Source organism: Camellia sinensis, chromosome 2, assembly GCF_055761805.1.
Source record: "Camellia sinensis isolate YWXY chromosome 2, ASM5576180v1, whole genome shotgun sequence".
Lineage (NCBI taxonomy): Eukaryota > Viridiplantae > Streptophyta > Magnoliopsida > Ericales > Theaceae > Camellia > Camellia sinensis.
In genome coordinates this window covers 84,887,642-84,912,397 of record NC_138962.1, presented here as the reverse complement: position 1 = coordinate 84,912,397, position 24,756 = coordinate 84,887,642, and the positions used below count along the sequence as shown (strand labels likewise).

The window sequence follows — 24,756 nt, the reverse complement described above, 5'->3', positions numbered from 1 at the left end:
TTTATCAATATGGCTCAGAACCTGGCCAAACTTACAACAGTGAAATATATATGTCATATTCACATTCTTCCAATGTCAACAAACAAGTGAGATTCAAGCTTAAATCAAAACACTTCATACTTCCAGATTGATACACATTTTAGTGCTGTATCAATAAAAACACTTCTATATAAATAAGCACACATAAAAGTGATGCTAATGGAGTCCATCCCCTATCTCCTCCCAAACAAAATCCGGTTTAGAGGTCCATCCCCTACCTTCCCCTAAACCATGGAGTACATCCCCTATTTCCTCCCACACAAAACAATGTATGCAAATGCAATGCTCAATCAATACATGTATTTTCTGTATTAATGCAATAGTCAAAATTAATGACTTAACCAATGTGATTAGTTTCAGTTATTCCTAATCCACATGCAATGTCTACAACAATCACGACTATCCTCCACCGATAGCCCAAAACAGTTATTTCTAAACTGAAAATAAATATATCAACAAATCAATGGGTAAGTGATTTAAATTATCCAACTACACCTCTTAATCAATGAATTCCTCAATTCCATGAATTTAACCATATTCCCCCAATTTCCTTTAATTAATTATATAAATTAACTTATTAATACCACTAGGGTTTTTCCCAAAATTACCAAAGTATCCCCAACATATCAAAATACCAAAACTTAGAACAAAACTTATAGAATGGAGTAGGAAATCCCTACCTCGAAGAAATAGCCCCAAAAGAGAAGATGGAGATGAAGACCCAAACTTCAAAGTGCTCCAAACTACCAACAATTCAGATTAAAACGAAGCCCTCGACTCACACACTCTTTTTAATGAAGGATCTAGGGTAGAAACACACCCTAAGTGGATCAAATCTAAGAGAGAAGGTGAGCAGGGTGAGAGAGAAGTCAGACCTTAGGGTTTGGAATCTAAAAAGAGGATGAAAACTGATTAAAAACCCGCTGCTGTCTAATTAAACTGGACAGGCTCGCTCGAGCAAAGAATTGGTCGCTCGAGCGACCAGACACAAGAAATCCTCGCTCGAGCGAAGAAAAGCTCGCTCGAGCCAAGAATGCAATGCTACAGGTCCAAACCAGACGCAAACGCTCGCTCGAGCTAAGAAAACCTGGCTCGAGCCACCAAACACAAAAACAAACCTCGCTCGAGCGACCAAGTACTCGCTCGAGCGACCAACTCAAAAACTGGACAGCAACACTTGGTTTCCGAACCCAACCAACCTGAAACAAACCTGCCCAACACATCCTATAACTCTAAATAAGAAAATAAAGAATGACAACAACAATTATACAATGACAGAAATCTACGGAACCTAAGTCCGGATACAATAATCAAATGGAAAAAAAAATCGGGGTCGCTATATAACGCTTTCACGCCCCTTCGTACGCTGCCTCCATTTAATGGGATTTAAATTTGTCTCTTCGAATGTATGCTCTGAATACTCGAAGATATCTGGCTCGTCTTTCAGTGGGACTCCTACATTCCGCAGCTTTTGCAACCCCTTGTTTCTCGATCTTTCCTTCGCCTCCTGTAAGTTTTCTTCTCCTACATTTTGTTGATCCCACCTCTTTATCTGCTTTTAGTTTTTCGTAATCCTTAAGTCGGCAAGAATGGCGAAACATTTGAAGGAGCTCCTTTCTGCGGATCGAATCTCCGGCTTTCGACACTACTTCTCCATCCCTGATGATGTCCATCTGTCACTTGTGGCAGACAGCACTACTGATATGGTGAGGGAAGACGAGAACACAATCGTCTTTCCTCTCCTATCAATTGCTGAGGGCGGCGTCCGTTTTCCTCTTCACCCACTTTTGAGGGCCGTTCTTCGGTACTGGGGTCTTATTCCTCCCCAGCCCAATGTGAACTTCTTCCGCATCATAATGGGCATTGTAGAGATAAATCGGCATCTTAGAGTCAATTTAGGTATTCTCGCCATTCGGCACTGTTATGTCCTAGCCAAGTCTATTGGCCGTCTGGGACGCTACTTCCTTAGAGCCAAGGACACTGACAACCACTTAGTGACCATGTTTGCTAGCTCTGGCAAGCATGTCGATGACGTGATGGTCGTTGTCCACGGTAATTGGGAATTCGGCGAAGGGAAAGATCGCCTAGATCCTGTGCCGAGGCAAAAAGGCGAACCAGGTGGCCGACCAAAGCACTGTTTCTATTACTTACATATGCATGTATTCGGCACTTTAGCTCACCTAATCGTTTTGTCTACGCAGGCAGCGACTTGAAGAGAGTGTTGACTTCAGATGACGAAGTTGTGCTCGCAGAAATTAAAATCGCGCTACAGTTCGTCGGCTATCCAGACCTTCAAAAAAAAGGAGGGAAGCCCACATTCTCCTGGGATAGGAGCCAACTTACACGACGTTCTCGGCAGCAGATAATATTCCCATCGCGCGAGGCGATAACCAACTGACGGCCCTCATCTTTCCCAGCTTCAAAAACTTGAGGCAGATTGGCCTCGAATCGTCTGATTCTGAGCACGTGGAAGGACAAGTTGTCGAACCTATCGCCGAGGACCCGAAGGAGTTAGCCCCAGAAGTTGACGAAGCCATCAATTCGGCCTTTGAGGACGCCGGGTTGAACTCTTCTGATCCTCCGTCTACATCAGGCTGAGGGGACGCCGAAGATATCTTTACGAACTTGGGAGATCTTCCCATCGATTTCTCTGAGGATATGGCCGGGGATAATCTTACGCAGATGACACGAAAAAGGAATGTCGAACGGATGGCCACCCGACAAAAGGCCGTAGTCATCCGTTCGGGACTTGTCCCGACTGAATCTATTGCTCCCATTGTCGTACAAGAAACGGCTCACGTTGTCGTGGTCGAGACGGAAAAGGAGGTCGAGCGCCCGAGTACGGAAGTTCGGCTGATTTCTGAGGGTGAGAACGGCTCTGAAGGGGGCCCCTTGGAAAAACGACCACGCTTGGAGGAGTCGGCTGTGGTTGCTCCTTTTGTTATTGAGCCAAAGATAAAAAATATGTCGATCTCCTCCGAAGCGTCGGCTCTAAAGGATGCAGCTGTGGCACTAAGCCTGGCTGCCTCGGTCTCCTTGCCGGCTGACAAGGCGACGTTTCATGCCGAGCCGGATTTGGCGACAATAGCATTAGCTGCCTAGTCGGTTTTTCTGGTATGTGACTGAATCTTTGGTTTGGTTTGCATTTGATGTTTGTTGGCATATGACGATCCTTTGTTTTGCAGACAGTTGGAAGGATTGCAGAATTGGGCCACCACCAGCATGACGCTGTTGAAAGGATAGGCTATTTGCAATTTGAAGTCGATGGTCAAAGGAGTAGGGCGGAGTTCGAGGCAATGAGAGCCGCGATGGAAAGTGCGCGAGCCGAGGCTGAGAAGGAAAGGGCCAAAACTGCTGATCAACTCAGAGCTGGCGCTGAGGAGAAGGCAAATGCGAGTGAGGAGTCGTTCAAGTTAGCCAAGGAGGCACTTGCCAAGCTGGAGGTCGAGTTTGGAGAGTTGAAGCTGGCTAAAGAGAAAGCCGACTCTAAGTCCTCGGCGGCGTTCGAGGCTAGGAGGAGCTCTGCCTTTAAGGACTATGTAGAAGAAGTCCCTAAATTCGAGAATCGGGGGTTCAAACACAGCTGGCTCACAGCCCTTGCTGCCGCTAGAGTTACATTGGCCACGCCAATTCCCTACGAGCAAGTGGACGTTGAGCCGCTTGAGTCTGACCCTGAGACTTGATTTGGGAGACATTCTAGTTTTGTTAGTTTTTTTTTTCATTTTTTTATTTCAGTGTCTGTTTTTGTTTAGTGGATTTTCATCTGTGTGGGATTTTCATATGTAAAATGTCCGCTGTTAGGGCCCAATTTATGAATGAAAATTTCATATGCTTCCAAGATATTTCTCGTATTGTTTGTTGTATGAGTAGACAATTAAGAGAATCAGTGGTTAGGACAAAATTCCAAGACTACGTGAGATGACAGACTTACAAACCGACTGAGCTTAGCGATCTGATTAAAACAATGAATCTGCTCTTGCCCCAGCAAGTTCACGATCGTAGAACGCCGAATAACACGTCCATAAGAACCTTGTGTTGAGGCATCGATTCGGGGAACGGTTGGGGCACTTAAGCCGACTAGATTGATGAATCTGCCCTTGCCCCAGCGGGTTCGCGATCGTAGAACGCCGAATAACGCGTCCATAAGAACCTTGTGTTGAGGCATCGATTCGGGAAACGGCCGGGGCACTTAAGCCGACTAGATTGATGAATATGCCCTTCCCCCAGCGGGTTCGCGATCGTAGAACGCCGAATAACACGTCCATAAGAACTTTGTGTTGAGGCATCGATTCGGGAAACCGCTGGGACACTTAAGCCGACTAGATTGATGAATCTGCCATTGCCCCAGCGGGTTTGCGATCAGAGAACGCCGAATAAGACGTCCATAAGGACCTTGTGTTAAGGCATCAATTCGGGGAACGGCTGGGGCACTTAAGCCGACTAGATTGATGAATCTGCCCTTGCCCCAGTGGGTTCATGATCGCAGAACGCCGAATAACACGTCCATAAGAACCTTGTGTTGAGGCATCGATTCGGGGAACGGTTGGGGCACTTAAGCCGACTAGATTGATGAATCTACCCTTGCCCCAGCGAGTTCAAGATCGTAGAACGCCGAATAGATGCGATTGGGGCATATGATTCATTCGGCATCGAGTAGTTGGTGCTTCAACATTGAGGGGATTGCCTCGGAGGTGCTGTCCCCGTAGGGAATAAATGGGCGTGTACTTCGTGAACGAAGGTCCTATTTAGGTGTTCATTCAGCATTTCAGTTCAGCTGTTTGAAGAAGATTGAACAAGCGCAAATGTCAAATAAACTTTTCTTCAATAACAGGGGCGAAGCGAAGACTCTAGCTGAGCTAGGAGAAGCTATGAGTCAAAGCGGTGAACCTTCATGCACGAGCAGTAGGACTTCGAGGGATCGGGAGAGGCGCCAATCTCCTCGTTGTCGGAGCAGGTCGCCCAGGAGGGACAAATAGCCACAGCGTAAGTCTCCTCAGCTTGGTTCTGGCAGGCAACCTGACGCGACTCCTCGCCCATTGAGTTTTGCAGTCTTCGTGGGTAATAGACCAATGACAGAGGCAGACTCGATCATTCGAGATCCGAATGTGGCAGTCGAGTTTGCTTGACAAATTTTCTCGCCCGAAGTTCAGCAGTCGATGGTAGGTCGATAGGATTTCAAAGTGTTTCGTGAGGGCATTCACGGGGCAGTGAGGGGACTGTACACGGCTTATGAGATCGGCATGCGTCTCCGCGCCGCTCGCCGCGACATAAAACAGAGAGATAAACGCATTTGGAAGTTAGAAGCTCGCGCAAGTGTCATCGACAAGGCAGTGATGGCCCATTTTGAGGGCACTATCTGGGTGTAGTCCCATTTTGAAGGCAGTGATGGCCATGGAGTCATTACAAGTGTCATCGACAAGGTTAAAGCATTCCCAATATCGCGCCGAATAAGCTCTTAGTGTTTCTCCTAGCAGGATTTGCATTGCCCAGAGGGAGTCGGCTTGCTTTGGCTGGACTTCGTTGGTAATGAATCTGGCCCTGAAGGATTTTCTATAGTTGGTGAAAGGTTTTGATCGAAGCCGGCTCCAGTTTATAATACCACCGGACCACCAACGGTCCTAAACTGTTGGGAAATATTCGGCACATGAGGGCCTCGTCGTCTGCATGCAATGTCATGGCCTGCTTGTAGTGGCGGATGTGGTCGGTGGGGTCTGATTTGCCGTCGTACAGGGTGAACGACGGTGCTTTAAATTTATTTGGTAGCGCAGCCTTTGCGATCCGTCGTACGAAGGGGTCATGTTGGTCTTCGTCCAAACTTTTCCTTCTTCGCTTCTGCATTGTACGGGGACTTTCTTCGGAAAAACTAGTGGTTTCATGTCGTCCCTTCTTCCTGGGCTCCGGGGATAATGAGTCGAAGTCACTATCAGTGTCTTGTCGTGCTCGAGGTTGTCGACCACCTGCCTTCGGAGATCGTTTCGGATTTAGGCGCGCAGCTTGTTTGGACTTTGCCATTTCCAAGGCCAAATCTTCACGAAGACGTTTGTTCTCAGCGATCATGTTCTCCAACCTCTGTTCATTTTGCTTTGCTTGTTCCATGATCGCCTGCATTGTCTCGTGCTCCGAAGTCGAGGGTGAGGCGAAATTCAAGGCACGTTGTGCAGTGATAGTTTCTGGTCCAAGCAAGTTTGTTGGAGTAGTTTCATCGTGAGGTATAGGGTCAACAGTGACTGTCGGAGGATCTTCCGTCACGCTCGCCATGGATGTGATTGAGTATTCCCACAGACGGCGCCAATTGTGGGTAAGTGGTTTGGAAATACTCTTCGGGATCCTGGGAAACGCTAGTGATCCTCTTCTGGTCACCTGAAAAAGAATAAACACTCCGGTCGGGGGTGCCGGAATTAGCACTCTGATAGGCAAGTTAGTATCTACACTCGAGGAGGCTTGTATTCTAAGCTAAGCATAGTAATTCTCACATACCTTTTTTCAAACTGAAGATCTTGTATTTATAGTATTCTCTTGGGGTCCTCGGGCCGGGTCCACTCCTAGTCCTTGCTATGTACTTCTACACGGCCCTTGTTTTACTGGCAGGAATGCCGGCTCTTTTATTCGGCCCCAAAATTGGATAGGGTCAATGCTGAATAGAAGTTATGTTCTAGACTAAATTGGTCCGCTCCTGTTGATCCAAAATTATTCGGGTCCCACAATTTCTAATTGATTAGTTTTAAGTTTTTTGTTAACTTCTTTTAATAGTCTAATTAAGGTATTGTTTTGTTCTATTATTATTTTGTAAAGAAGTATTGTTATTTAAATTATCAAATTCTACTTCTTCACTATATGTAATACTCATGCAAAAGTTATTGGCAAGGCAGAGAAACCGGGCTCTGATACCAATTTATGATGCGATGGATCTAATTTAATATTAATTCCAGTAATAATTTTTGTTGATAATCTACACTTGCCTTTTCTAATGATATTTTATTTTCAAGACTAGCAATTCTTTGGCTATAATCTTGAAGCAATAGCCAAAAGAGAATTTAATCTATTTAACTCACTTTCTAATTCAGAAATATAATTTAAATTATCTTTTATTTCAGTTCTAAGGGTTGTAATTAATCGCATATACTTACTGATGAATTTAAATAACTATTTATATTTTTATAATTTTGTAAGATTTTTGGGGTCAATTTATAATTTAATGAAACATTATTGGTGATGTGGCTCTAAGTTGGTTTTGATGTGTTGATTTGACCTTCCACCTATGATTCGGGGCAATTTTGAGCCAAGGAATTTCGAGCTCTTAGGAATTTCTGTTATTGTAAAACCCATTTTCCTTTGCTCTTTGCCATGCGGCGACTCTCTCTCTCTCTCTCTCTCTCTCTCTCTCTCTCTCTCTCTCCTCGTTGTTATCTCATTCCTCACAGTTAACAACCACAATAAAATCTGACACAAATTTTTTTTTTAAATCTTACGCAAAAGAATAAAGATTGAGGCTTCTAATCTTTAAGGCCTCGAATGCCTTGAATCTTGTTTGTTTTGTTTTGTTTTTTTTTTTTTTTTCTCTATTGTGTTGGTTTGATTTTTTTTTTTTTTAGCAAAGATTTTAGGGTTTAGGATTTAGGGTTTAGGGTTTAGAGTTTTAGGATTTAGGTTTTAGGATTTAGTGTTTAGTGTTTAGGGTTTAGGGTCCAGGATTTAGGATTTAGTGTTTAGGGTTTAGGATTTGGGATTTAAGGTTTAGGGTTTTAGGGTTCAGGATTTAGTGGTTAGGATTTAGGGTTTAGGGTTTAGGGTTTTAGGTTTTAGAATTTAAGATTTAGGGTTTAGGGTTTAGGATTTTATGGTTTAAAATTTAGGATTTAGGATACATATAACCACCCTTCCCATACACACACACACACACACACACACACACACACAACAAATTCGAGGCAAATTCGCGCCTCAATTTTCGAGGCTTTTTGCACGGCCGTACACAAAAATACTCACTAAACATCTCCATTATTCTACCAAAAAAGACTTTACTTTTCTTACTAACGTCTTACACAAAAGCAACCACTAACATCTCCATTGAGATGCTCTGCCGCACTCTTAGTGGGGGTGGCTGTTGTAGTGGCAAATAGGTGAGTTAGATCCTCTACCATATTTATGTGTGCAATGATCTTGTAATGTTTTGTTTCACAAGATGACACATTAACAAAAACATGATCTAAAGGATCAAATTAATTTTTAAATTGAACTTATCAAAACAACATCGTTTTGGGAGTGAAAAAAAAAAAAGACAAAAGACAAATTTCACTTTTCACTCTCTAATTTTTAATCAGATTTTACTTTGGTCTCTCAACTTTTTTTATTTTATTTTTTTGATCGGCAAAAAAAGAAACTCCATTGATGTAAGAGCAAAGTACAAGGTACAAACAAAATACATTAATAAAGAGAGGCAAGTGCAAAAGCATCACGATGAGCTAAATCAAAAAACCCATCTTATCATTTGCTAGCATCGTCAGAGTTGGTGAGCAACCAACCAAAGAAACATAAAAAAAAACACCTTAACAAACAATGGCACAGCTGAGCATAACAGTCCAACAGCTGAGCATAACAATCCACATCTGAGCATAGCAGTCGGACACAACAGATCAACTACCTTCAGCCAGCAAATTAGTTCAGCAGCAACCCTATAGACCAACAGTAGCGGATCATTAACAGAGAACACCAGTAGTAGCAGAGCATACCCGTAACCGACCCTACCACAAAACAGGACCAGCAGCAGCAGAGCAGACTCAGCCACCATTCCAAACCAAAATCCAGCGACATCAACAACAAACAAGACAGCAACAACAACAGAACACCCACAAAATTAGCACACCACACACTACTAAATGTACACTGACAAAGGAGCAGGCCAAATCCAACAGTACTAACCAGTAACTGGACACATCAACACAAACCCACAATACTAACCAGCACCACCACCTCAAAAGCAACTACGGATCAGACCCAAATTGGAGATGAAATCATGAAATGAATATATGCTGCCAATGTGATGGTTCTTGACACAGTAAGTCACTCTGACTTTAATTAATTCAGATAAAGCCTCCATATTTGGTTAAGCTCCCCTAAATAGGCAATCATTTCTGCGCCTCCATAATAACCACACCATTGCAATAAGAATGGCATTCTATATCATGAGTTCCTTCTTCTTGAACTTGAAACCAAACCACCAATGAAACAACTCATTTACAGAGCCAGGGGACACCCATTAAGATCCCCACCAAGCAATTACATCAGACCATATCTTCCAAGCAAAGAGACAGAGCAACAAAAGATGATTAAGATTTTCAGGCTCAGAATTACAAAACAAACACAAAGAAACAGAATTACCCCTTAACACACCAATCCTTTGAAGGAAATCAGCAGTCTTAAGCCTACCTCTCCACACCAGCCAAAATAGGAATTTGGTTTTCTGAGGAGCTACATTGTTCCAAATAAATTTTGATAACTCCACAACATGACCGTCATCCGCTTGAAGCCACCCATGCAATGATCTGACTTGAAAGATCCCAGAAAGAGAAACCAACCATCTGATATGATCTTCACTGTTTGCCCTCAGTTTAGGACCCTCACCCAGAAACTGTGTCAGTCTAAGCAATTCCTTCTCTTCCCATGCACGGAGGGGCCTTCTAAAATTCAATATCCACCTACCATTTGCAACCTTTTCATCAACAAACCACTTTAGAGATCTATGAGGCTCAGTAGATAAGCCAAAAAGTTTGGGAAATTAATTCTCCAAACTCGATTGACCAATCTAGTTATCACACCAAAAAGAATCTTATTACCATCCCCAATAACAAGATTAACATTACCCAAGAAATAAGAAACCACATTTGGCTATAGAGCAGCCACAGACAATACATCTCTCCAGATCCTAGACTCATTGTTTAGAGCTCCAAGAAGAGGTAAGAAGGATCCACTCATGTGACTATAATTACTACTAATTAGCTGCCTCCACAAAGCCCTCTTTACAACCCCAAATCTCCACCACCACTTAACTAACAAACAGAGATTCACCTTTCTAATATTTCTAATCCCTAACCCTCCTTGATATAAAGCCTTTGTCACCTCCCCCCATCATATCAAATGAACCTTCCTGTGATTATCCGATCCACCCCATAGGAAAGAGGCTTGCACTCTGTCCACAATCTTAGCAACACACTCAGGAATCTTAATCAGAGATAGGTAATAAACTGGGAGACTTGACAGGACTTACTTGATCATGGTAACTCTACCAACATAGGACAACAATCTCCTCTTCCAGCCTGCAAGTCTTGCATTGATCTTATCCAAGATAGGCTTCCAAGTTGATTTCCTTCGAGGATTTGCACCCAAAGGTAAGCCAGGATAAACCAGGGAAAGTTAATGATGTGAACAATTCAATCTATTAGCAAATCCTTTACTAACTGGGCCGAAGTTCCAACACCACATACAACACTTTTTTGAAAATTAATCTTCAACCCTGAAATAAGTTTAAAGCATGTAAGGATCCTCTTAATAATGATCAGTTCACTCCAATTAGCTTCACAAAACAAGATTGTATCATCTGCAAATTGCAGATGGGAAACAACCAAGCTATTGGGACCAATGGTAACACCTCTAGTTAGACCAAGCTCCTTAGATCTAGGAAGCAAAACATTCAAACCCTATGCTAAAACATTGAATAGAAAAGGTGAAAGTGGATCACTTTGCCTTAACCCTTTCTGAGGATTGAACTCAACTGTATGAGAGCCATTAACCAACACAGAGATACTATGGGAAGTCACACAGGCTTTAATCCACCTTATCCATCTAGCACCAAATCCAAATTTGTGAAACATACCAAACAAATACTCCCAATTAACTGTGTCATAGGTTTTCTCAAAGTCCAACTTGAGAATTACACCTTTAGTTTTTGTCTTCTTCCACCAATCCACAATCTCATTTGCCATGAGCACCCCATCCATTATATTTCTTCCCCCTAAAAATGCAGACTGATTATCACTAATCACCTCAGGTAACATCTTCTTCATTCTCAATGATAATACCTTGGACAAAATTTTGTAAACTACACCAATAAGACAAATTGGTCGGTAATCCAAAAGACTTGATGGATTAATCTTTTTTGGGACAAGAGTAAAGAAAGAGCACTTTAGGCATCTAAACAAAATACCATTCTCATGAAACTCCTTCATGCAATTTATAAAATCATGCTTCAATATACTCCAACATTTCTGTATGTAAGATACATTAAATCCATCCAGCCCTGGCACTGCTGGAAATTGGACTTTTAGTGGCGTTTAAAAAATGCCACTATATCTATTAAAAATGCCGCTATATCTATCAAAAATGCCGCCAATTCCTTTGTGGCGTTTAGTACCAAATGTCGAAGATGCAGCCGTCGCTGTAGCTTTGTGACGTTTTAAAAACGTCGTGATATTAGTATAGGAGGCGTTTTAAAAAATGCCGCCAAATGTCCTACTATACACGCACTAACGTCACCAACGATATTTACCGACGTTTTGGAAACACCGTTGTATCTGTTTTAAAAAAATATGACAGTTAGAATTTAGAGTTTAGGAGACGTTTGTAGAAACGTCGTCATATCCTTTTCTTTTTTTTTTTTGAAATTGTGCTAATTTTATTTGATTGCATTAAAAAAATACTTGTAATAAAACTAACATATAAAATGTTAACTCTCATTCAAATACCTGTAATAAACTAACATATAAAATATTAACTCCCATTCAAATACCTGTAATAAAACTAACATATAAAATAAGAACTTTCATTCAAATAACAAATGAAGCATTAATTCAGTTTCTCATTCAATTAATATCCAATCACCATTACCCACAAAATAACATATCCAAAATCCAAAAATCATGTTTTAACATTAACCACAAACTAACATATATCCAAAAATCATGTTTTAGCATGGAAACTGTAGTCATCATTGGTCTATATGCCTGCATTAGATCATAAACTACAATCAAATTCACCAAAATAAACACAAATTGAAGAATTTGTACCCAATACTTATAAACAGTACTTAAAACTTGAAGAAGCATTAACAAGAAGATTTTATCACATACCAAGAAGCACTACAATTCCAAGAATATAAATGCAAAGAAGAACTATGGCTATGCCTCAGGGATGAATGGGAAACAGTTTTATCCATTCATTTTGATTAAAAGGTAAATCATAATGACATACAAAAAATAAAAAAGATTGGGGATTGATGAAGCAGGGGTACTTTTTATACTCATCTCACATGACTAAAAAATTAAAATTAAAATAGATGAACTTGTGATCTTGGAGATTAGAGAACAAAATGATATTTCATACAAATCTCAACAAGCTTAAACATTAAGCAAACAAAGGGATTCATTGAAGATTGAAGAACAAAAGTGGATTTTATTATTTTTTTCCATGTCGATTGAAAAATAAAAAGGTATGTTTATATACATCTCACCATGTCCAAAAAGCACAAAAAGAAAAAAATGAAGAAATAAAATCAGAGATTGATGAACAGAAGATATTATTGATAGTCATCTCAATAAAATCAAATTGTTCATAAAGGTCCACACGTGAAGCACGACAAAATTGGCAATTAGAAAGTCAAAAATAGAATATGAAAAGGATATAGCTAGGCAGCCAAAGTCATTCAATGGCAAATAGATGATGGGCTAAGTATATACCTCTAATCTCAACCAAAGCTCTCAAAATTTTAAACTTAGCCACAAGCTAAATAGGCATCCCATTCGCATCTTCACTGGGACTAGCTTGTAGAGTTCTTGGTTGAAAGACACTTGATTATGTTGAAAATTGATAAAAACCATACGGATACATTACCAGTTTCTAAGTCTAAGAAGAGGGGTTATTATCCATTAAATTGACTCAAGTCTCCTTCCTATTAAACTCAATCTTCCTATGGTTTACCCTCCTATAAATTGGACATCAACGGTAGAGAACCCTTCAACATTAGATGATATTTGAGGGGGTTACTTAAGTTCCCACTCGGGAGAAATCTATAATAGGTTTCGTCTATTAATTTGTCGTGACTTTAGTAATTTCTATATCCCTCATGATTACCCACGTCAGAAATAGAATTTCTAATATCATCATCAAGCAAAAAGTCCAAAAAAAAAATAAAGTCCTTGATTTCGCTAAATCCTTCGATTCCATTACTATCAGAACAATGTACTCTCTTGCTGGCATGCTAGTAACTGAAGTAGAACTCAGTGATTTGATTTGAGAACAATATCCAGAGAACAAATCTCAGATAAATCTCAGAGAACAAAACTTTGGCAAAAAAAGAAAAAAGGATAGACTTGATAACGTTCTCAGATAAATCTCCTTTTTCTTTCTATATCTAGATCTGTCATTCTTTCTTCTCCACTCGAATCTAAAGAGAGTGAGAGAGGAAATAGTTTCATATGTTGTAATGGGTCCAATGTCGATCATGTCTCTCTTCATCATCTGGTCCTGAAGATAATGAGCAATGGCTCTATTGTCTTATTCTCAAAAGAAGTTTATGGCTTCTCAGAACTCTATGTTTGTTCTTGATGGTCTCTATTGTGAAAAAGAGCATTTTGAGGAAGATTGGGAAAAGGGAAGTGACAACTGTGATGAGAATGTGAAAGGACATTTGGGTTTGTTCGAACATGACTTGTATTGGGAAGATGATGAGCTTGTGTCTCTAATCTCCAAAGAGAAGGAGACTTTTTTGGTGGGTAAGAGTGATTTGAACTCAGATGGGTCTTTAATGGTGTCAATGAGAGAGGCTATTGAGTGGATGTTAAGGGTCATTGCCCACTATGGTTTCACTACTATGACATAGAAGGTAAAAAAATGGTAATAGTTGATTGGTCCATCCCAATTGTCTTCCAAACTCAAGCTATGGCATATTCATGGAACAAAACCATTTGGTATTAATAAGCATCTTCTCTATACACTTAGGACAAAGGATGTATACACTTAACTTGTATACATCATAAAAACTCTACCACATACTACCTCTGTACTAAATCAACTCAAAATCACAATCACATCAAATACACAATCTACAATTATCCACCAATTTCTAACACCAAATCACATCATGTCTTAATAGATTCAGAAAAGTGAGAAATTAAAAACTAATGATGTTAGTACTTTTACCTTGTTAGTTCTTCTTCTTCTTCTTATTCTTCTTCTTCTCTTTCTTTGAAAGGTGAACCTATATTTAATAAGAGCAAGTATTGTAATTAATAAGATATGGTATTTGTCGAAAAAAAGCTAATTAAATGATTGATCACCTCTTGGGATGAAAATGCATGAGATTGTTGTTGATGTGACATTGGCCGAACAATGGGATGACTACTAAGTGAATCCACAGCCTATCATTCAATAAGAGGCTTAAGTTGTATATTAGCTCTAGGCAATTTAAAGTAATAACTAGTAAAAATAATTAAAATACCTGCTGCCTATGTAATGGGTTTGATGGTGCAACAACTGGATCAATGGGCACGCCTGCAGCTTGCAATTGAGATTCTAAAAACTGAATTCGTGACTGAAAATCCATGCGTATAGCCTGAATTTGTTTCACCATTACGTCATTCATCTTTGACTCGAACTGTATTTGATACCGTTGAAGTTGCTCTTGAACTTGTTCCTAAACTTGAGTTTGGAAGATACGATTCTGCTCTTGTGACTGCCTATATCCACCTCCAAAAACATCAGTGGGGAACAGTCACAATCCAAACATCCAAACACGGCCAGGTCACTCTGGGCCCATAACTTGTGTGAAGATTTGTTCCTGTAACGCTGCAGGGTCAGTAGAAGATCCCTCCATGTGCTCCATTAACTCATTCATTTGAGTCTGCAAGTTTGAATTCAATAATTAGCCTCCAATATAAATATAAATCATATTAAAAGTCTAAAGATAAAGTAGTATCACATACTATAACCTCATTAACTGAATCACTATTTGACGTCCCATCTTTCATGTATGCGGCCATCCACACCTGTGACCGACTAGTAGGAACCCCCTTGTTCTTTTTTGTCTCATGTAAATGAAAGACAACCAAAATCTTAAGATAAATAAGAAAATTAAATAATTAAGCAATTAAATATGTGAACAAATTAAGTAAATAAAATAAACAACTAAGCAAATTAACTCATTGAACAATAAACACTTGGGTAGTCAATTACTATTTGACCATTGTCACAGTGAGGGGAGAAAAAAAGTAAGACAAAAAGTAATATAAAGCCAAAATATAAAAACTTCAGTATGTATCTTTAACATAAAAGAAAAACAAGTTGTGAAAGAAGTTAGCAAAGCTTTTAAATCATGGCATTGCAATGGAATAGTTTTGATTAATTTTTTGTTAATTTCCCATCCACTAAGGCACTTGATGTGCAATAACAGAACAATAAATGAGAGCGTTGAAAACTTCTTACACTCAGGATACAACTCTCTTTCAGCCTCTTTCAATAAATTGAAGAATTTTTCGATTTTCTCATTTGGACCTTGTTTAATACCAGAACTTGCTACCTCGTGAATAAAGCTTGGTGGAGGAAGTCCAAATCCTTCGTATAGCATTTCATAAGTTTCATCACCATCGTTTGAATCAGTTTGCCCGACATTCACATTGTGTGGCACAGGCGATGACAAATTCTCCCCATGAAAAATCCAACTGTTGTAACTTGGAAGAAACCCGTTGATCATTAAATGTTCCCCTAACAGGCCTTTCTCCACCAATTTGACATTACAACACTGTTTACATGGGCATGTGACTTCATTCAACAATGGCTTATTTTCGCATGCAAATTTAATAAATTCCTTAACCCCTTGTATGTATTTCGGGTGCAACCTATGCTGATTTATCCAACTTTTATCCATCTAACTCTGTCTTACACTACAAATGTCATTGCCAAATCAACAAAGTTCAAAATTACCGTTCCATTTTAATTAATATTAACCTCAATTAAGTACCCTATAATGCATGTGATATGACATCATTCACCTCTAACTGGTCTCTAATATGTTGGTTCATCCTACTTTCTCATTCAGGAATTGTAAAAAGCAGTTCATACCGCTCTGTTCATCTCTAACGAAATTTCGGCAGCATCTCCCCATGGTTCTCCAAATACACGACATAGACTAGGTGTACTGTTACACCTTGTCTAGTATGCACTCGGAGAACACAAGGAGTTGCTACACGAAATCTCTACGAGATGGACTATAAGCAGTAGAACTACTAATTACAATACAGCCATGTGCTCCTAAACTGTCCAAACTAGACAATCCAACAAAAGCTTCATCAAAGATGACTAGGTATCTCTAATGAAGATTCTTGGACGGGTCTAAGGCTATTTATGCATGCATGCACCATTAATGATTGCATCCCGGTGGTGCAATCTAAATTAGTACTATTAAGCATACTAGAAGCATATCTAGTATGAAGCATATTAATGAAGAAACCAAAAGTTTCTACAATGCTCTTGATAGATTATGATAGATTCAAGAAATACATTGCTCTCTCAAATCAATCAATAATTGAATAATTTTGGCAGGAACTCATGGATGTGGGAAGTTCAAACCCACTACCCAAACCAATATGTGTACCAACGCTCGAATACTTCTAATGGTGATGATGATAATGATTCAAAAAACACCAATGAGCAGCCACCAAATGAGGAATCACATTCACAATCACAATCACAATCACAATCACAATCATAGTTATCCATGTTAATAACTATAGGTACCTTCAAAATATGATTACCTTTGTTGTTCCAGTATAAATATTGGTTGAGGACATAATTACTAATAATAAATTATTTCATTACATTTTAGCTATCGTGTGTAAGTTACATGTCAATGTTCGATCCAGTTATGTAATGGATTATTAATATAATTTTTAAATTTATACAAATTGACAGTGCAATGTGACAAAATGTAATATATTTTAGTTAGAGGAAATATAATGATATTAAATGATAGTTCAAAGGAGTAAAAATGACAATAATAATCTAGTCAAGTTACCATAAAGTTCATATTAAGACATGAATAGCGGTAAAAAACAAGAATCAGAATAAACAATTAGACATACCCCAAAGAGCAGCACTTTGAAATAAAGGTGGCACAGGAATGTCCTCTTCTGATTTGCTTATTCTTTCTACCATGTCAAAGTAAAAAACAAAAGAAGTGTAATTATCATCCTCAAGATAAAGCCAAAAAATTGTAAAAAGCTTGCACAATTAAGGATCTATAAGCTGAAACACCAAAGATGCGACATAAAATTTTGAATAACTAAAAACATAAAATTTGTAATTAAATCAACCTTTCCAAGAAGAATTTTAGATCCGACATTGCCGATAAAATTAGGATCTAAGTAGTATTTGCATGAGTCATGCTGATAAGACATTCAAAGATGCAAGAAGCAAGATTTTCCTCCGAGAAAAAACAATACTCTTAACTAATTAACACAAGCAACCACCAATATTCACATTCAATTAAATGCTATGAAGCATGGACACCTCTCCGAGGGCTCCGTACCAGTGTCGGACATGCAACAAAGAGTGTTCTACTTTTTTTTTTTTTTTTTTGCAACCAGACACGTTCGGACACTTTCAGGACACGTTCAAGGTCAATTTCATCATTTATGAAACTTCTGTGGGTCGATTTGTAAAAAAAATAAAAACAGAAGCTGCCCCAAATCGAACAGAAGAGAAAGAGAGAAGACCTGGTTGCCCGTCGCTCGTCATCGCTCATCGTCGCTTGTTGCTCGTCGACATGCACCTGCGCTGCTCTTCTTTCATGACCTTTGCTGCTCCTTTCATTCTTCTTCTTCTTCGTTCTTCGATCTTCTTCTTCTTCTCCGATCGTCTCTCTGTCTCAGTCTCTCTCTCTCTCTCTCTCTCTCTCTCTCTCTCGCAGTCACTCTCTGTCTCTTCTCCTTTGATTTCAACTTTTATTTTATTTTTTCTTTTATTTTATTTTTTTCCATTGGTCAGTCACTTTGTCTCTCTCTCTTCTAATTTTTTTTTTCTAATTTCATTTTATATTTTCTTTTTTCCCTCTATGCCTGTATTATTTAAGTATATAATTTTTTTTGTTAATTAGTTTTAGTAATTTTAATAATATGTGTTTATTATTTGTATTTTTTATTACCTTTTAATATTTTTTTTTATAATTTTTTGACATATAATAAAATTAATTATATATATTAAACGTGTCCCTAGCGTGTCGTGTCCCTCATTTTTTGAAAATTTGCGTGTCTCCGTGTCCGTGTCGTGTTCGTGTCGTGTCGCATGTCCGTGTCCGTGCTTCATAGATTAAATGTTTTACACACCCAATCAAAATGAGAACCACTATGGGAAAAAAGAAGGGGAAAAAAATGTAATCGATGTACGTTTCATTCAGTCAATCACTACCAGATGAGTGTTGCATAAGGACCTAGGAAATTTCCCATATCAATAATAACCAATGCAATCAACGACAGTTCCACAAACAATCAACGATAGTTCCACGAACAAGGAACCTATACTTCATTTTCTTTTTCTTTTTTCATACAAAGACGCAAAGAACACTAGGTGTTAGCTAAAATGTGATTATATGTTTAGAGATTACCTCATTCAGAACCTTGTAGAATATCATGGCAATGACTGTAGTTGGTCTATGTGACTTTGGTGTAGAGGTTAGTAATACTATATGCTAAAACATTTTTAACCAACTGAGGTTAGTAATACTGTTATCTTCAATCATTTTAAATACTTAACCATATCGCAAATTAGTTATCCCATCAAATTCCCCGGTCTTCTAGCAGTTGGAATTACTAGCTCAAAGATCAATAATCAACCTAGAAATTCCATCAACTCACAATCTACTGAATTAAAATAGCAACAATTAAGTTTTACATATTTCCAAACTAATATTTATCGCAGTATTAGTTATTTGTTGGTGTCACAATTCCAGCTTCGGATCGGTCAACCTGTAAGTCATCAGATTAGACAATGCATCAAACAGTGAACTCAAATGCTACGACAGATAGTTGACCTCCCTGATTTTCTTTCAATGAGCTGATTTCCAAAAGCCAACTCCAATGGTGAGCAGAACAGTAATAGCATATTAGAAAGTTTCAATAATTCAACCACCACCACCACCACCACCACCACCAAGAATCAAATTCATCTAACAATAATTCCAAGAAGTAAGAATGATAAGTTCCTTGATATTGAAACAATACTAATGGGATCAAAAACTCAAAATGTACATATTTAACTCCACGGGACATCCAAATCAAACACCAGTTTCAAGCTACAGCCAACTAATAGCATGTACAAATGCAGTCAAACGAAAGGACAATTTGTCTACATGAACAAACCGAGAAGAGAGAGAGAGAGAGTACCAATTAAAGTTCAGAAACAAAGTAGACTATTCGCCACCATCGGAGCTTGAAATGCGAGTAATCGAGGGGTCAGAGTTCAGATCTGAGCTTCTAGAAATCACTAAATCTCGGAATCTTTGCAAATGAGACAGTGGAACTCACTACCTCGTCAGTTCAGCTTCAAAATCGCTTCAATGGAGCTTCGATCTAAATCTTTGATAGAGCTTAGATATGAATCTTCGATGGAGCTTCGAAATCGCTTCGATGGAGCTTCGATCTAAATCTTCGATGGAGCTTAGAGAGGGTTGAGAGGGAAAGAGAGAGAGATGTGTGCGTATAAGGGTTAAGAGAGACAGAGAGTTCTTCGAAATTGTTTTGTGTAATATGCTTAGAGAGGGTTCTGATTCAAAATAAGGTTTCACAAAAGGAGGCGCGTGTGGCTACCGCATTTGGAGGCATTTTCAAATGCCTCACATTATAAAACGGTGTCGTTTTGTTTAATAGAATATGTGGCGTTTATATAACGTCGTTAAATACTAATAACCGTGACGTTTAAAAAAACGTCGTTAAAAAAATGCCTCCATATCCCCTTTTTCTTGTAGTATGGGGCATTGTTTCCGTCACAACTTGTAATAGCAGCCCACACTTCAGATTCAGTGAATTCCACCTCCAAATTCTAATTTGAACACATTGAACTTCATACTTCAATCAGGTTTCACTTTGGTCCTTCCATTAGATTTATGTTAGAATTTGGATGAAAAATCACTTTTTATTTATTTATTTATTTTTTTTATGATTAGTTTAATACCCAAAAAAATATAAATTCGACTAAATATAGCTTAGCCTAAAAAATACAATATAAGAGACTAGACGAAACTAATACTTTAAGATAAATCAAGCTAACACGTCATTGTAATATATATATATATATATATATAATATTGTATAAAACTAAAACATCACTTCTTCTTTTTTGTATAAAACTAAAACATTTTTTTTTGTACCAAAAAAAATATATATAGATTTTACAATGATGTATTAGCTTGATTTACTTTAGGGTGTGTTTGTTTCACCTAGTCTCTTGTATTGTATTTTCAATGGTGCTAGGGACCCCCCAGTGGGGGCACCCCCAGCACCCCCAGTAGGTCAAAAAAAAAAAATTTTTTTTTTCTTTCCAATCACGCAGTGCCACATGGCACTGGAGGGGATTCACTGGGGGTGGGGGTCTTAAGCTTTATTCTTGTATTTTTTAATCCTATTAGATCAAGTGTTATGTTTAGTCCAAGCCGTGTACTTGAGTTTTACTTTTTTGAATCTATGTGGACTTTCAAGGCCGTCATCGTAAAATTTATATATATATATATATATATTTGTATAAAACTAATTGCAGAAAAAAAAAAAAAAAAAAACAGAAGTGGGTTTCCTTCCAAATTCTAAAGGAAATCTAATGGAAGGACTAAAGTGAAATCTGGTTAAAAATATGAGGTTCAATGTATTCAAATTAAAAGTTGAAGAAGCAAAGTGAAATCTGGTTAAAAATGTTAGAGATTGAAAATTGAAATTTGTCTAAAAAAAAAGAAGGAAAAAAAAAAAGACATTCGGAACCACAAAAACAAATTTGCATTTACAATCCTATTCTCTCTCTCTCTCTCTCTCTCTCTCTCTCTCTCAAAATAAATTAAATGGGTTCCACAAGATTTACAAAATTTAGTTTTCACTTTAATGCATTAATATTGGCCTTATTTTGCAAGGAAAATTTTAGGTAGCGTTTGGTAGAGTTTTGTAAATGTGATTTGAGAGTATGAGTTGTATTTTGAGTTTGTGTGTTGTGGAATTATAATTTGAGTGTAGAAAATTTGTTTGATAAAGAGTTTTGATTTGAGTGAGGAATTGTTGATATGACATTTGAAATTTGATACAAAAATTTACAGCTCATACAACTCAAAATTATTTTAAAGCACATAAAAAATTTAAAAAATTTCAGAAAATATTTTTTTCGATTATATATCAATTGCAAACAAAAAAAATTGTAAAAAAAAAAAAAATCACTATTCCGATCAACCGGCCGGACGTCTCGTCTTTCAAAATTTTCAAAAAAAAAACGCTGAAATGCCCGGCTGAGACAGAGCAGAGACAGAGCTCTCTGCAGAGCGTTTGAAACGTGATTCCAAAACACTAAACAAACATCATACTCAAACTACGGTGTAGAATCACGTTTTGAAATCACAACCAAACACAGTTACATCAAAAAGATAAAATAAGTTAAAATAATTAATAAGACAAAATGTTACATCAAATTCATAATAATTTCACTTTTTCTCTCACAAATATCACAATCAACTATAAAAAAATCAACAATCTTCCCAAATACAAAAATTTTAACCTACAAAAATAGCCCAACTTTCCCAAACAAGCACATTGTCAAAAAACTCACATTAAGCTTGATGATTCGTCAACCGCTTCAAAAATTACAAGGATCTAGAATTATGAATGCTTGGGTTGAAAATAATTTTTGTACAAAAAATGATAACCAGTTAACATTTTATGAATCGTTGGATTTGCAATGATCAAAAAAAAATGTTGGATTTGCAGCCAAAAATGGTGAACTTTTTAGATGCTCCAATGGTGTGCTTTTAGAGAGAGAGAGAGAGAGAGAGAGAGAAAGAGAGAGGAGAGGGAGACTAAATGAGGAAAATGAAATTGAACTGGAAGCTATGGTGGTGGTCCGTCCACAAACACCGGTTTCGATTCTCTTGGTGGGTCTTACTTTCAGACTTCTCTTCCCTCTATCAACCGAGTTTTTTATTTTTTGGGTTTTTGTTTTTTTATTAATTTATTTAGTTTTTCTTCAATCTGTAAGAATCGTTTGCATAAGAAATTCAAATCAGTTGAGGAAATAAAAGAAATGAACTATGAAATGACCAGGGACGGACCTAGGATTATGACTTTGGGGGGCTAAAGTATGTTTAACCTCTAACCAATAAAATTTGAAGTTCAATACTAATTTCTACAAACATGAAAAAAATCAATAATGTTACGATAAAATATTGAACTATATATTCCTTGTTGATATAGTTGAGTACCAAAAGATGATCATACAATTGAGAATATTTTTTTGTCCATATTCACTTACAAAAAGTAGTAACTATTTCTACATGCATTTATTTACTAAAATTAGGCATCTTCAATTGAGCTCAACGCTCTTTCATAATATCAAAAGCATGAATGATATAGTCTACCTCAAACCCTCAGGCAATGTCTTTTTCAATGTACGTAATCAAGTAACTAGCAAGAAAACCATCTTCCATCCTATTGCGCAATTTAGACTTAACCAGTTTCATAGCTGAAAATACGCGTTCCGATGTAGAAGTTGAAACAGGTAAAGTCAACACAAGACGGATCAATCTATCAATAAAAGGATAACTTGTTGACTTTTTTTTTTTTGCTAACATTTGACACAACTCAGAAATGGTTGACAACTTCTGAGACTCGAGAAGTATGGAAATATCAAGCTTATAGTTTTCCAACTGATACTTCAAATGCAATTTTTCTTGCTCGGTGAAATCCATGGGATAAAATTTACTTGCAAGATTACAAATATCCTCAATTTTGAATGATCTATAACCATCCCTAGGATCCAAAGCTGAGCTAAGAACAAGCAATTCCATTACATCTTCCTTAGACCTATTGTTTAATTCAGTGGCGGAGGCAGTAAGGGACGAGGGAGGTCACGTGCCCCCCCCTGAATTTTGGAATTTTTTTTTTTTTTTTTTTTGCAAATATAAAGAAAGAGGGTAATTATTGATTTAATGGTTAAGATTTGGCCTAATAATCTTAAGGTTATGAGTTCAATTCTTGGGACCACCACTTTGTGTATTATGTCAAAGGTTAGGTGTGTACTCAATTTTTCTCCTCCCAAACACACATTAATGTGTACTAATTGGGCGACGTTGTTGTTGTTATTTTGTTGCAAATATAAAGAAAATATTTTAAATAAAAAAAAATTACAAAAATATTATTAGAGTGAAATGTCAATGACATTTTAAAAATTATGAGAACAATAATGGTTGTTTTGAATGAAAATGAAGAGTCTATTATAAACCATATCATCTATGAAAAATTTTGAATGTAATGGTGATGTCATTATTATTGACATGCAAGTATAAGTAATTTCACTATAAAGATATGAAATTTATTGGATTGTTAGTTACATCTGACATGTGAGGTTCAATCTCTATATGTTTATTTATTATTAGTTGGTGATATCACATACTAATGATGACGCGGTATTACCATTATATTGAATTTTTTATCAAATTTTGTATAAATTTTTTTTATCATTATATAATTTATTTTAAGACTTATATTCATCATTTTTTTTTATATTGTCTATGATACACTAGTTATAAATAACATTTTTTTTTTTATGTTCCTCGAAATCAATAGTAAAAACTTGCGTTAAATATTTTTGTAAAATTTTTTAATAATATAATTAATAAGTGCCCCCTCTAATTTGATTTTCTAACTCCGCCACTGGTTTAATTCTTGTAACTAAGAATCAATTGTAACCATAAAAATATCAACTCGAAAATGATGTTCCACGGTGAGCTAATCTCTTTCAAAACGAGACCGACCTCGGCCTCCTTTGTAAGGACAGCTCATATCAAGAATTTGTATACCATGATCATTAGAAAATAATTTAATTTTCTCCAACAATGGAACCCATCCATCTTCTCTAAATTTTTTAATAAGTATCTTCGTTGTAGACACCAAATGCATTGCATTTAATATATCTTGAGATTTACTTTGCAAAGCTTCGCAAAGATCATCAGTAATCTCCATGATATCCCTCATAAGATGTAAGGTGAAAACAAACTCAAAAGATATAATGAAATCATAAACTCCATCTGCCTCAGCTCGTTGATTCGATTTGCTTACATCATTAATTATGTTTCTTAGGACTGCACAAGTAGCACTGAACATGTTTATCGAACTACAAATCACTATAACAAAATGCACCTTTGGCGACTACTTTTGGCGACTAAAGTACAATTTTTGGCGACTAAAAATTAATTTTGTCAGCGTTGGTTCAAGATCTAGCTACTAAAATATTTTAGTCGATAAATATTTATTATTGGCGACTAAATTCAAATTTAGTCAGCAAAAATTCCATTTTTAGCAACTAAACAGGATATTAGCCGCCATTAGTATACATTTTAGGCTAAAAAAATAAATTTAATCTGCAATATTGCTTTTTCCCGACTAAAATATAAATTAGTTACGAAAAAGGATGTTTGGCGACTAATATTTTCGT

At 37.4% G+C, this 24,756-nt stretch overlaps 2 protein-coding genes across 2 annotated transcripts; one reads left to right on the top strand and one right to left on the bottom strand.

The window, feature by feature from the left end:
- The first annotated feature begins 13,570 nt into the window (after positions 1-13,570).
- On the top strand, positions 13,571-13,909 carry LOC145814953 (cyclin-D3-2-like). Its single transcript, XM_082911891.1, has one exon. The coding sequence runs from the start codon at positions 13,571-13,573 to the stop codon at positions 13,907-13,909; it is 339 nt and encodes a 112-aa protein (XP_082768017.1).
- An 8,781-nt stretch (positions 13,910-22,690) lies between these two features.
- LOC145814947 (uncharacterized) lies at positions 22,691-23,110 on the bottom strand. The gene has a single exon (XM_082911886.1). The coding sequence runs from the start codon at positions 23,108-23,110 to the stop codon at positions 22,691-22,693; it is 420 nt and encodes a 139-aa protein (XP_082768012.1).
- Between the last annotated feature and the right edge of the window lie 1,646 nt (positions 23,111-24,756).